Source organism: Micromys minutus (genome assembly GCF_963924665.1).
Source record: "Micromys minutus genome assembly, chromosome: X".
Taxonomy (NCBI): domain Eukaryota; kingdom Metazoa; phylum Chordata; class Mammalia; order Rodentia; family Muridae; genus Micromys; species Micromys minutus.
Window position 1 is genome coordinate 10,078,736 of NC_137970.1, and position 15,199 is coordinate 10,093,934.

The 15,199-nt window shown below is 40.7% G+C and overlaps 1 protein-coding gene across 1 annotated transcript in view; it reads left to right on the forward strand.

Moving 5' to 3' along the window:
- The window catches only part of CASK (calcium/calmodulin dependent serine protein kinase), a 346,973-nt gene that overhangs the window by 325,254 nt on the left and 6,520 nt on the right, over positions 1 to 15,199 (forward strand). Inside the window, exons 21-23 of the mRNA XM_080910355.1 lie at positions 5,737 to 5,817; positions 5,918 to 5,998; positions 9,470 to 9,672. Of these exons, the coding sequence (XP_080766481.1) occupies positions 5,737 to 5,817; positions 5,918 to 5,998; positions 9,470 to 9,672 (365 nt within the window). The remainder of the gene's footprint in view (positions 1 to 5,736; positions 5,818 to 5,917; positions 5,999 to 9,469; positions 9,673 to 15,199) is intronic.

Here is a 15,199-nt window from a genome sequence, read left to right on the forward strand (position 1 = left end):
TATGAATTCCCACATGAATTAAGTTGGAATGGCTCAATTAAATGAGGGCTCTTTCCCTTTCCACCAGTTATACTATGCACATATTCTTGCTCCCAATGAAAAGTATACATTGTTATGTACTACCATGGTGCACTGGCCACACAATGGCTTTTGTGTTTGTTTCATAAGGGAAAGAAATATGTAAAGCCAAGTATCTAAACAGACTCTACAAGCACTCTGTTCAAGTGGCACTGCCTGAAAAACTAACTGTACAGCATCAGCAGAAGGTAGCCGAGCCTGCGGTATCAGCACGTACTGCCGAACCTTTCACACTTGCCTTCTCTTCTTCTGTCTGCTTTCACCAGTCTAACACAGTCTAACCAGCACACAGGGGATTAGTTAAATCTAAGTCACATTAGTTAAATACGGAGCAATTAATCAGCTGGGGATGTATATCAGTAGTAAAGCGCTTGCCTAACATATGCACGGCTCTAGGTTCCATCCCCAGCATCCAAATGAGAGGGGACATTTTCAAATTCAACTTGTCATTTGTGTAATGTTCAATGATACATAAATGCTGATGACACTCAAATTAATTCAAACCTACAAAAGCAAAGAAATAGCTAGATGAATCTACTAATATGTCATCAATTTTATATTCTTTTAATTGAAAGGCTTGTAAACATCAGTATTCAATTTGTCAATATTCTTTAACTCGGCTCTGAGGATGACTAAATGAATTGGTCAGAAAGCTTGACCTCTCCAACTGTTGACAAAGACTTGATTAAATCATTTGTTGAAAAATTCTGCCAGAGGATCAACGTCCAACCAGACAGCTAGTTGTTCTCATTTCCTGTGGTTCATGTTTTCTGTTCTTGGAGCACTGGGGTATCATTGTATTCTTCTGTCATACCCATTTGGATTCCCAGTGGTTAGTGTAAACTAATCCTGCAGATGTGACTATCAGCCTAATAGGCAACCTGAGACAAGACTATTAGTTCACCCAAGGAAGTGTACAACTTGGTCACATAGCTCGCTTAGGCCTTCAAACAAAGCAATCAAGTTAGCCTGTCAAGGCAGTTCTTTCTAATGCTAAGCCTCAGTGAATCTAAGGTTCTTTCCCTACTCAGCCTGGCAAAAAGTTATCTCCATGGTAGATCTGAGTAATCTTGTGATACCCTATGTCTCAGGCTGTAGCTCTCTGAGAAACACTCCCTGTCTGGGTTGGAAAGTATTTATCCTTGGTTTTAGACAATGGGATACAATTGTTTTTTTACTCCATCCTTTGGCCTGACATTCCCATATCTCAAACCATGTGCCAAAGTTCTCAAAAATTCAAACTGAGGAAAAGTAATCTTAGCTGCAGTGGACAGGGCCACCACTCTTTTTGTTGCCCTTAGTATTTTTTTAACCATTGACCTCTTCTAGGTATGCAAATAATTCTTGTGGTGCTTGAGGGATTGTCCTACCTGTCCGTGTTTATCTGGCTGCCTTCCGAAAAGTCTTAGTACCTTAGAAGAAAGCTTGCATACCACTTATATTTCTTTCTAAACCTTTGTGTTTCTATTTGTCTGTGAGTCTCTAGACAGAAAACTGCTGTCAGAGTTCCTTCCCCTGCAGTCATGCGCTCTTCCTTTATCCTAGCCTATCTGCCCAACTAAGCTTAGCATTTCTTTCTGTCACCACCTCCTCAGCACTCCTCTACTTTATCGGTGAAAGTTTCCCTCTGGTTTATCCTAAAGTACAGAAGAACCCATTGCTTATCATTGCATTACAAGAGACCAGCAGACAGCTGTCTGCTTTGGCTAGGATGAGATTCCCCAATGAATTATCAGATTGCCCATATAAAGCATTGCTGTAAAATACTGTTAGCCTCTATCTCTGCTATGACAACTTAGAAATAGTGCATTTTTTCATAGCAACAACCAGCCAGATGCTCACAGATCAAACTGTATATAGCTCAAGGATTTATTTCAGAAACTGACTATGAAATACAGCAACTCTGTTCTGTGGTGTGCAGTAATTTAAAATAAAGCCATGGATTTTGGTACCCATACCGAGCCTTTGAAAATTCATCATCCATTGATGACAAGCTCTAAATCTATAATCAAAGCTGGAAACTGCTTGTATCATCAAGTAAAATAAGGAGTAGAGACTTTATCAACAGCACCAAGAATGTGGAAATCATACCATCCAAATCTATTTTTTTTTATCACCAGGAAAATTCCCACATCTAGTTAAAGCAGGAATCTGATCAAACTGTGCAGCCTACATCCTACATAATACAGTGGCAAAAATAAATTTTATTCATACACAGTATTTAAATAATTTTATGATACCACATTTGAAAATCTGGTTATGTAACATAACACTTTGGGTTTTCAACATCCCTTGGCAAAATAATGAAATGCAACAGCACTAAGCCACTTCCTTCCTTTGGAACCATGGGTTGCTGATGTTCCTTTTGGATGAACATTTTCTTTCCTATTATCCCTGCATATGCACATGTCCCAGCTTTTTTGCCTGACTCCCTTTATTCAACCACACTAGCTGTCTGGCCACTACAGACATGCAGTATCCACTCCGGGCTACTGTCACTAGAAAATAATTCTTAGGAGTTTTTGCTTGGGGGTTTATTTGTTTGTGGTTTTGTTTTGTCTTTGAGGGCTTTTTTTGTGCAGTATTTGAAGCTACTTACTGCCTTTCAAATGGAGGCAAGGATTCAATTTTAACTGCTTGCTCCTCCCCCACCCCACCGCCAGTATAGTTGCTTAAATACTTAAGTGCCTGAAATGTTAAGTAGCTTTATAGGAAAGCAGAGAAATAAACCAAGTATGCCAAGAAATATTTCTGAATTCTTGGGAATAATGTATTATGGAATGTGTAATATTTATATGAAATACAGTTTCTACCAGCTCCTGAGCCACATGCATCTTCTGGAAACAGAACTGCCACCTGCTAGACCTGTATTCTGGAGGCACTAAGCTTTTGAAGCCCAAGACTTCAAGAAGTCACTTTTAGTTTAAGATACTGACTTAAACGTTTTAACAAATTACAAAGTCTATATTAATTTTTTTAATGTGAGCCGTCAAAACAGTGGTATTTAGTGTCCTGAAAATACTGCTTATATGGGTATATATGAACTTAGATGATCTCTGGAATAGTATTCATACTTATTTTTAAATTATGCTTAGTAATACAAACGGTCCTAAAGAAAAGTGGCATATAACTTCACTGACACTGGCAACTTAAATAAACAAATAAATAAAAGTAGGGATTTAGGTATAGCTTAGGTGATAGAGTGCATTATTAGCATGTGCAAGTCTCCATAAAATAAAATAATAAGATAATAGGCACACATAATTAGAAACCACAGATGATATAGGAATGCACAAAGTAAAAAAAATGAAAGGCCCCTACATTTATTCTCTCTAAAGATGGTTTTTTATCGTTCACACTTAAAATTCCCATATACATGCTAACATATAAAATCCACTGGCTTTCATATGAAGGTATGATTGAATTTGTATTAAAATGAGTTTGTTTCTTAATGTGGTTTATTTACCTTGTGTTTAAAATATTGCATGATAAAGTTTATTTTGTGCCTATTATACTTTTCTTTTACTAATATATAAAAAGTCATATTTCAATGACCCCTGTACATTTTTCATGCTGTCTCACTCCCAATGGCCTCTGTGCATGTAAGTAACCTGTTCAATAACTATGCCTCCATGTTTTTAATGATTTCATTTTATTAAGCCCCTTTTCTTTAATCAGCAAGCAATTCAAACCCTTCATAAGTTCAGTCTTTAAGTACTCTTTTCAAATATCCTGTTTTGTTTTGCTTTGTCTAGTTTTGTTCTGTTTTGTTTCTCAACCCCATGACTATGTGACAGTTTCATTTAAACCAGAGTAACATTTTCATGCTGTTCATTCACGGTTCAAATTCTAATGTCCGACCTATCTGTTGCTTCGTCTGTGGTGTATTGACTGTTAATCCCTAACTCATGTACTTGTAGACGATGACCAAACATAAATAAGCAAGACTCACGTTAGGACTCTCTAGAGGGAGACAGGGGTGTCTCCCTTTCAGAAAACTTCGTGTCATCATCATCTTGTGCTTTCATAAAACACTTGATGGTTTTCATAGTTTAAAAGACACCAGCTGGCTAATGCACTTCTTCCCATAAGCACACTTTTCCTTGCTGGACACAGTATTCAGGACAGTAGGTACAGAAAGTCATGCTGTAAGCGTTCCCACCTTTACTTCTGTGGTTCCCATCATCCCGTTCCCACTGCAGCACAGTGAAGTAACTCCACCACAGGAAGTCTCGTGTGCATTTTTATTTTGTGACCATGATGTCCTGCAAATGTTTCTCCAATATAAGCTATTGCTAGAAAATATGGTCTAAAGATTTTTTTTACTTACCTTTTATAGAATCAAGCTACCAAAAGAAAAGAAATGCACAAAGACCCATTAATATGTACTAACTTATATTTTTAATATATTATATTCCTTTCCCTATATATTTTGAGGATGATGCTTTTTGTTCAATTTTGTGTTTGGGGTCTATTGCGTTCCATGATATCTTATCTTAAATCATAAAGTTTTGCTACTGTGCAGATCATGAGTGAAAAGGACTAAGCTGATTCTCAAGATCATGTGGCCATATTATTGCAGGGTGCAGAAGCTCTCTGAACAATTCAACCATAGAACCCATTTCACTAGATTACTTCACCCACTTAATCCTGGAAGAACTCAATATTTGAAGAAGAAACTTCACTGTGTACTAGGTATAGGAGGCAGGGGTACAGGAAACACAAATATAGGACCCCAGCTTTCTCAGGAGAATTTTCAAACATGTATAAGAATCAGACCCCATTGAACTTCAACAGCAATAATAATTCACCATGATAACTTACCCATATTGCTTGAAATTGTTCTCATCATAGTGTTGTTAAGAGGCAGGTTTTAGAAACATAGTTGTAAAGGATTTCTTTCTCAAAGGACTCTAAGCTTAGACTGTCCATGGTTCTTTCCATCCTGTTCATCCTGATTACCACATAGCTTCCTCTATAATTAATGGCTGACATGGTTTCTGGGCCAGGAATGCATGCTTCCCTACTTAAAATCCCAAGACCTCAGTTATGGTAAAGTTTGTGAAATACTCAATTAAAAGCTTGTAAAAATCCTTCTAGAACTTGGTTTTGACAGATTCTAACATGCTGCCTTCATCAATCTGTAAGAAGTAATAAAAAGCAGTACCATGAAGTACAAACTGGATGACCATGCATTTCTCACCCATCTCTGGAAGCGCTACAGCTGGCCCTCCCTCGCTTGACTTCAGTCGCACCCATGCTCCACTTGTGTTGGTTGCTGCCCATAGACCTTTTCTTTTCAGTATTACCAATTTCTTAGAAATGTGAACATATGAACAGCATGTGGTTCTCAGTGAATTCAAATGATATGTTGGAATACTGCATGAAAAATAAATTACATGATATCCTCTAGAATTGGACTTTCCTGCATGTACTCATCATATCTTTGGTTGATCCTGGTTCTTGAATCATTTTCATGGGCTTCAAAATTAAACTCTCTCCCATAATGGCACTATGAATTAAATCACATGTAAGCTACATGTCATAAGGGGGATTCGTGGTGTTACTGTAACTTAATTTTTTCAATAAAATTGTAATTCACCTACATAAGCTATCCATTCCATAAACTCATCTTTCTTCTACATCTTTGCATTCTAGTGTTTGATCAATTAGATCTTGTCACCTATGAAGAAGTAGTCAAGCTGCCAGCATTCAAAAGGAAAACATTAGTCTTATTAGGTAAGTTTAACTGTGTGCCAAACTTATTTATTCTTACCGCCAAACTGTCTTAATGTTATTACTAGTTGTTAATTTTTTCATTGTTTTCAAAATCACACAGGTGCACATGGTGTTGGGAGAAGACACATAAAAAATACCCTCATCACAAAGCACCCGGACCGGTTTGCATACCCAATTCCACGTAAGCAACAGATCAATCCGTTTGAATTCTTTTTCTCTTATCACATTCTTATAATTGTAATGTGCATATTTTTCTAATTATAAAATAGTAACTGTTTACTATAGGAAATTTATAAAATCCAAAATAAAAGCAATGAAGAAAATAAGGTAATTCCAGCTTCATTTTCCCAAATTATAAGTACTCCTTAGGAAGTCACAGCATTCATCTTATCCAATTTGTTTGTAACCTAATTTCTCCAACAGTATGCCCTAAACATTACCTAGAGCAATTCTTTGAACAAAGAAGCTTTAACTGTTTTCTAATTTTCTCTGATGCAGCCATGTTTCCTTCACTCATTATCTATATTGACTTCGTATTCCAGTCCATCTATTATCTACTGTTTGGAATAAGGAATTCAGATCTACAAGATTTTTCAATCTCCCTTACTATCCTATTTCATATTGCCAACCTCTTGCCTTCTTTCATTTCCTCAACTATAAAATGGAATAACACCATGGTTGTAAAAAGGGTTCAAGACTATTTATATGAAGCAAGTGGTGGCTAAGTCATAAGTATCTGGCCTATCATTTAAGTTGCATCACTGTTCTAGAGATAAATATTTCAATTCCCAAAACTATCCAGAAGTTAGGTCTCTGTTCAGGTTTGGCAGAGCAAATGAAGAATGATTCTAGAGCTCCAGAAGTAAGCAGGGACAGTAGTAGCACATGCCTATAATCCAGCACTCAAGAGGCAGAGACAACAAAACCCCTGCAAGTTTGAGGCCAGCCAGGGCTACATTTCAAACCCAGGCCTCCAGAAACAAAAACCAAAAAGAACAACAGGAAAAAATGTCAAGACTTGTTTCTTCCTGCTGGGTGATAATAAGCAAGGTCAGTATACATTTCAGGGAGCCAGGGGGCTTCAGAAGTTCACAAATTAACATGAGAAAAGCTTACCAAGTATTGGAGTTGATGCTCCTGAAATTTTATGCTCAGACATATTGAAATGTTCATTCAGTTTTCATATCTGTGTCATGAATACAATGAGTTTGGATAATGTTTAATTTTGTCTGGATGACATTTAATAAACTTGCTGGTGTTAAATGCCTAGTAAACTAGTTCAGATTGAAAGCTTACTTTTGATGACATCAACCATGTCTTACTTGACCCCAGATGCATAGGCACTGTACATTACTTGAGATAACTGAAGATTAGGTATAGCAACTAAAGCTTTTTGTGTAACTGGAGAAAGCATTTTTTCTAAGTTGCATGTATTCATCAAAGAGTAGCATAAAGTTGTCTTTACCCAAGGAATGAAGCAGTATAAAAGAGAGGTAGTTGAAAGATGAGAGAACAAAAGCAGGCAGGACAAAAGGGGTGAGAATACCATTGCTGTGAGCCTGTGGTGAAACAGAAGACTGTGATGACAAAAGCTTATAACAGAGCAAAGATACTTACATCATGGCAACCAGGAAACGGAAGCCAAGATAGGAATGTGGTGCCCAGAGATATTCCCTCACTGATAAACTACTTCCTACAACTAGATCCTACCTCAAAATACTACTATCCCCTAATAATGCCACCCAATTATGACTAATCCACTGATTGTTAGGTCAAAGCCCTCTTGATTTAGTTACTCTTCAGTGATCGGATGCACCGACTGGGAACCACAGTCTTTAACACATGAGCATTTGGGGGGACATTTTGTTTCTAAACCATAACACAAATTTCTCCAGTGTGTTTAACAAAATCCTTGGTAAAGTATGTTTTGCATATTGGCCTTTACATTAGTGGACACTGACTTGTGAGGGTGACAAACCCTTTCTTTTTGAGTCTTTGAAAGCCACACAACCCCTGCCAGAACTACTCATTTCTGCCACTGAAGAATGAAAATAGCACTAGACAGATGATCAACAAATATTCATGGTTATGTTTCAATAAAACTTTAAGGCAGAGGCTGGAGAAATGGCTCTGCAATTAAGAGCACTTGCTGCTCTAGCAGAGGACTCAGGGTGGTTCCCAGCACCCACATGTCAGCTCACGGCAGTCTACAACTCCAGTTCCAGGGGATCTAATGCCCTCGTCTTGCCTCTGTAGACATTAGGAACACACATGGGCACAGGTATCCAAGAAGACGAATCACTCCTGCACATAAAATAAAGATAAATCTTAAAAACAAACCATTAAAGGGAAGCAGCGGTACACACCTGTAACCCCAGCAGGCTGAGACAGAAGGATTGCTATGGATTTGAGCAACATAACAAGTACCAGGCTAGCCAGGGCTATGAGACAAAACCCTGTCTCAAACAACAACAAAAACACACAAAAACAACAACAAGAACACCTCGGAAAGGCAATCTGGCCTATAAACCACTTCACAGCCTCCTCGCCTCAGCTTTTGTTTTAGTTCTTCTATGATGACCCTAGCCACACCTCTTTAAACCAATTTGTTTTCACTGTGGTGTGTTTTTTGCTGTATTCTAGCATCCTCATTCATGAAGTTGTATAGACTAACACTTTCAATATCTGAACTGTCCAATACAATAGTCCTTTGTGGCTCTTCAGCCATTGAAATGTGGCTTTTGATCATTTAAATGTGAATAACCACACATAGTTGTCCATTCTTTTTTTACTTTTACCAAAGTAAAGACAGTGAGTTATGTTAATCTTGGGCCACTCTATTACTGATCTTTCTATTATTGTGATAAAATATTATGACCAGAGTGACTTACAGAAAAAGGACTTTGTTTTAGCTTCCAGGGGATACGAATCTACCATAGTGGGGAAGGCACAGCAGCAGAGCAAGAAGCTGGGAGATCATATTTCCAACCACAGACACAAAGCAGAAAGAGCAAACTGGAAGCAGGGAAGGCTATGAACTCTCCAAGCCTCTCTTAAGTCATATACTTTCTCTAGCAACCTCCACAAACAGTTCCCCCCACAGGAGAGACCAAGTGTTCAAATACCTGACCCCAGAGGGCCATTTTTCATTCAAAATACCGGTCACTTTATGGCTTTCCTCCTGGAGTGGCATGAAATATGTCACAACACTGAAATATTCACCAAACAAGAAAAGGCAGCTGATATGCTATGCACAGATAAATATGTTATTTAAATTGCTTTGTTTTAAAATCTGCAGTGTTACTGGAGATGGGAACAAGGGATATGAGACACTTAAAAAAACAGCCTTTTTTTTCCCCTTTGAGACAGAGTCTCTTATATCCCAGGCTGGCCTTGACCATGTAATCTTCCTCTTGCCACGATGACAATGCAGCTGTGTGCTATCATTAAGCTGTGGCTTAATGGGTTTTTAAGAAACAATTGAAGAGCTATGTTTATAGAGCTCAGTGGTAGAGTTCTTGCCTAACATACATGAAGACCTAGATCCCAGCACACACACACACACACACACAGTGATTGAGTCAAATGGGTTCATTGGGAGTATATCTCACCGATTTAGCTACTTAAACCTCTAATGAACGGAACTTTGCAGATACAACCAGACCTCCAAAGAAAGATGAAGAAAATGGCAAGAATTATTACTTTGTATCTCATGACCAAATGATGCAAGACATCTCAAATAATGAGTACTTGGAGTACGGCAGCCATGAGGATGCAATGTACGGGACAAAACTGGAGACCATTCGGAAAATCCACGAGCAGGGGCTGATCGCGATTCTGGACGTGGAGCCTCAGGTAATGTCCGAGCCACCCTGAACCCACTCCATCTTGCCTGCATGCTCATAAGCTCAGACTCTGAAATCCAAAAATCTGTCAGAAGGTTTTGGGTCACACAAATAATTCTCTAAGCTTAAGTACTCAAGACTTCCTGGGTCGCCAGTCTAGGATACAAACTAACCTGTCACTGAACTCAGCGTACACAGCATGCATTTAAGAAGCAAATTATTTTCTTCTGTGGCTTATACTCAGAGACTCGGGGAAGTACCCATTTAGGTCTGTGCCAGAAATCCTACACTGACCTGACCTCAGGATGGCAGTTGTTATCATGACAGCCCACCTCTGTTATCCTGGCACAGCCACGCTGGACCAGTAGAGCTTCTCCCAGTATCTTACATTGATCGCTCGTAAGAAACTGATCCTGAGGGCTGGATGTGAAACAGCCATAGCTTAATGAAAGCAAGAGTGAGTGAGCCCACTTTTAGATGGAGCAGGGATTAAGAGCCCAGGTGGCTCTCAGCCTCTGCTGTTTCCTTTCCTGGGAGAGAAATGAACTCCAAGAGGACTCAAAACAGAGCTAGATCCAAAGATGGCCGATGTATTGATTTTGTAACCAAGTCTTATGTAGGAAGCAATAGCAATGATATAACTTGAGAAAAGAAGGCTGAAGACTTCACATAGGGATTGACATCATGTTAGCTAAGTAGTGGGGTAGGCACATGCTTAGCATGAACAAGCAAAACAGAAGTGCTGACAGGCTGATTTCGCATGCCTAAGCATAAGCCAAGTAGAAGCGGGGCTTAAAGCACAAGGAAGAGGACTCAGGGATGGTACACATCAGGTCATGGGACTGGTGGATGGGGACTCTTAGAGACTCAGAACCGCCATTTTTAAGACGAATCTACACCCACACCATTCATCGATTAGTTGAGAATGGGCGTACCACCTGCTAAGATATGGAGACATGCTCCTGGTTGAGCAGACTCTGCCTCAGCAGGAGGAGTCTTATTTACCTGTCCCACACAGGGAAAATTCACGTTGAGAGGCCAGTGCATGAGGCTTGCTTTCATAGCCATCCCTAGATGCTAAAACAGTCTGTATGACCTGGGCACTGATGGCTCAATTTCTGGCCTCCAAGATTCTAACCCATGGCCAATAGGTTCATTCATTTCCAGTCCAGCACCAAGTGGGGTTCTTGTACTCAGAAGTTTGGAAATCATAAGATCTGGTTAGCGGATACGGGGAGTACAACAGTAGGGTAACCACTATAGTTTACTTAACGTTTAACTTGGACCTATATAGAACTAAATATGATGATGTGTAACATAGATTGATCTTTGTTTAACTACTAATCCCTCCTTACTAGGGATTGGAAAAATCTTCTGGCCAGGGGTGGCTAGAGGCAAAGTCTCAATCCTGGTCCTGGTCTTCGACATCCTCTCCTTGGGTTCCACACTGGTCTTCACCTGAACGTCGTTTTCTGCTGGTAGTAATGTCTCTAGCAGTTTGCTGGCTGCAGGGCTCCTCAGATCCCTCTGCATTACCTCAGGCCACTTCCAAGGGCTTTCTGCCTTCCTTGCTGCTGCTGCTGCTGCCACCGCCGCCGCCACCACCACCACCACCACCACCACCACCGCTGCTGCCGCTGCTGTTCCACTCATAGCACCCAGCTCTCCCTGTCCCCTTGCCCTTGCACAGCCATGCACTGCTCTGCACTGCTGAGCGGGAGACCCATCTCTCAGCCTCCTCAGGATGTCCACAGCAGATCCTTTCTCCATTGCACTTGGCCCAGCACCTCCTCCTGCCGGGCACACTGGCCCCTGCTGCTCTGACTGCTGGATGAGCTCACCTGCACTCCTCTCCTGCTTCCTGTTTGCCCTCCTCTCACAACTGTGATCTTTCAGTTTTACTGGCCCCTGAGGGCGGGCCCTAGGCATCCTGGCCAATGTCCTAGCCACTACGGGGCTGTGGCTCTAGGGACAAGGATGGCCCAGGGCCATTTGGCCCCTGTATGGACTGGTTGACCACTCTGGTCCCAGGCTGTCCTGCCCATTCTAGACTCCTAGATGAAGGCTATATAAGACAGTAGAACCAGGGATACATATGGAGTCCGTGCTAACATGGCTCCCCTGGGCCTCCCTTCCCACAGCCCTCTCTCTCCAGGGCTGGGGAACACCCTAATCTTGCTTTCAGGATGTCTGTGGCCCTGAGTAAGTTATTTTCAGGCAGGGCCTTGTTCACAGAACATTTTCCTCCATGCCCCTTTCCCACCCCAGCTGGTTAAACTGAGGCCTCTACTATATCTCTGACAGTCTGATTCAAAACACTTGTACTGAGCACTAATATGCCAGGCTATGTACCCAGAGCCCAAAGTGCTAAAGAATATAAGCTGGTGAGGATAAAATTCCTTCCTGCGTGTGCCTCAAAAACTATCCAAGGAGGGAAAGCACCTTGTGCCTTTTATTGTTTTAATCTGCTCAACATCTACTCCAGCTGAAGCCCTCTCTCCCATAGGTGGCCCATTGGATTACCACCTAATACTGGTGTTCAGCTCACTTCAGACATATCTAGTGCTTTGTGCTATCTTACTTTATTTCAGACAATTCAGACTAAATTCAATACTAAATAAGAAGGTGTGGTGGTCCAACTTCAAACCTACAGGACCCTGGCAGTAATAGTAAGCTAGAAAAAAGTAAACCAGTAACCTGGATGCTTTCACATTGGCAAGGGAGTGTATTCCTATACTGCCAGTCCTGGTGATCTTAAAGAACTCAATATCTGCTGCCATAGATGAAGAAAACAGGCTTAATGTAGTTGTGATTGACCAACAGTTTCCAGCTAGTAGAAAGCAAGGTTTGAACTGTGTTGGGTTTTGTTTTTTTATTTTTTTTTCCTTTTTTATGATCAATTTTAACCTTTTGTATCATCATAGGCAAGGTAACCCTAGGCATCCTCTAGGTTTCCCACCGTGTGCACAATACTACATTTTAAACCTAGATTTTTTTCTTTTAACATTTAGGCAAGTCTATAGGATAATGAAATCTGAAAAAAAAAATCTATAAAGCTCATTTTTCATTGAAATAAAACCATAACTCGAGGAATCCATCTATATTAGTAAAGCAGAAAGCATAGAATAATAACTGTATTGTGTAATGGGAACATAATTTAATGGTTTTTAACTTGAAGTGTATTCTGAGTTCCCAGTCAGAAGCATTCCACAGTCAAGGCTGGACATAGCTATCCATACTGTCTTGTTCATGGCTGTTAATACTGTGCTCGAGAGGATGATAAATCCAAGGAAAACCTAGACTGTATATCCAGATTCTAGGTTAAATATGGTTAATAGAAGATTATCTGTAGCTTTTCCTTTGCTCAAAGGGAGAAAAGTTGTCATCCGGAGATAAATCTCAAACTTAGTAGGAATCTTAAAAAAGAAAAATAGTCATGGGCTTGTGACCTAGCTCAGCGGTGGGGGCACTGCTTAGCATGCAGCAGGATGCTAGATTCCCTCCTCAGTACCAAAACACAAATTAGAGCAGAAGCTGTTCTGTTCTCTGGTTAGCATAATGGAGTTACTGTGCTCTAGCTGAAGCCTGTGCATTTGTCGACAAGAACAACTAGGCTGCTTTCCTGTATACTTTTTAACTTTGCAAACTACTTTAATGAGACCTGTACCTTACTTAGGTCCTTGGGTCAAATGAGTTCTTTTTCCTTGTCAACAATAACATGAGATTAATTTTTGCCCATAGGTAAAGGAACTACAAAGATGAATTTATCTCCATAAATTACCTCTTTTAAAAATGAATACTTTTAAATCTAGTATGAATCTAATAATGATTTGAAATCTGTATGTTTCCCATAATTTTTCTATAGAATTTTCTTTCTGTGACTCCCTCCTCTCCCCTCTACTCCCCACTTCTTTCACTTCTTCTCTTCCTCTACTCCCTCCTCTCCTTTCCTCCTTCCTTCCCTTTCTTCCTCTCCTCACATACAGAAAGATTTACCTGCCACTTTACCTTAAATCCAAGGTTTAGAATTCATCTTGAACTGTGTTGTTGACCACCTGAGAGAGGAACATCCTATGAGCAGTCCATTTCCTATCCCTGAAGTGACTCTGAATCTCAGCTAAGCAGAGCCTGGACCTAACCTGGCTCCTGCTTAAAAACCATAAATAGAGCAGGATATGATGATAGGGATTGTCAGAAACAAATGAGGAGGTGTGTAGTGATGCTGAAACTGAGACCTGACTAGACAAGAAAATCACAGTTGGGATTTGAGGCACATTGGAATTTTGGAAAATGTGATACTGCAGGATAGAAATAGAAAAAGATGGGGGAACAAACATGTTAACCTCGGAAACTACTGTACTTATTGTGAGGAGCATTAAATTTGGTCCTAAACTTTGTGTCATGGGGGCAGGGGCCCAAAACCTCAGGCAGTGTGATGAACATGGCCTTCCTTGGGGATTGCGCAGAGTTGCATGGGGTGGTCCTCCGTGTCTGCTGTAGACTTGGGACAGCACACTGTGTGTGTGACTAACCCACTGGGAACTAAAGTGCTGCTTTCCAAGGCACGTGTCTGTTTGGACAATAGCACGCTAGCAGGCCAGATGCCTAGAGCACCCACAGGATTGGGTGGGTAGCAGGGTGGGTGACTAAGAAGAAGAAATTTCCCACCTGGTGTCATTGTCATTGTCCTCTGAGCTCCATTCAGTACAGGCTTGTAAGCCATTCCAGCGGGCACTCAGACATAGCTTGGGGAGTGGGATGTTTCCACATCTGAGATGGGGGAAGGGGACACTCAGTTCAGTGGAAATGATGAGAAAGCCTTATCCCCTATTTGACATATGCCTTTGCTGCCAGAGCATAGGAAGGAAAGAACAAAGACCCAAGGTAATAGTGACCAAGTGGACATTTCTGAGTGAGGGCCATGTTAGCTTACTTGAATCATGTGCTCAGTCATAACAGACAAACAAAGAAATAGGCAGCTAGTGCCATCAAAAATGAATATGGTTGGCTTGAAAAGCATTCTTAGGAGACTCTGAACCTGGGATTTGACCAATAAACAGCTTTGGGCAGATAAGACAGTGAGCCAGGATCCCCCCCCTCACCCACCCAAAGACAGTATGTGACCAAAATCTAAAACTAGAATCCTACTACAGGCAGGACTTCTACTCAAAAGCTAGAACCATAATTATCAGATTGGATATTACAACTCTGGGTGCTAAGAGATGCCAAAAGAGCAACAGCTCTCTGCTTAGACCTGCTACAAAGGCCAGGATAAATGCCCATGTTACATTCACTGTTTTTACATTTTTTACCTGATCATAAAGGCAGTTTATAGAATACCATATTGAATATAAGAGAAACAACTAAGCAAAACACAGCCTTTGCCCTCAGACCACCCCCAGAGATGGTTTCCTGTGTGACTCATGGGCACTTTAGGAGCACACAGCAGGGCCTCAAAGCCCAGTGGGGAACTGTCCAGAGAAACTGCCAGGTGTGCTGTCGTCAGCACAAGAGGATCTGGAGCTCAAGGTCCAATT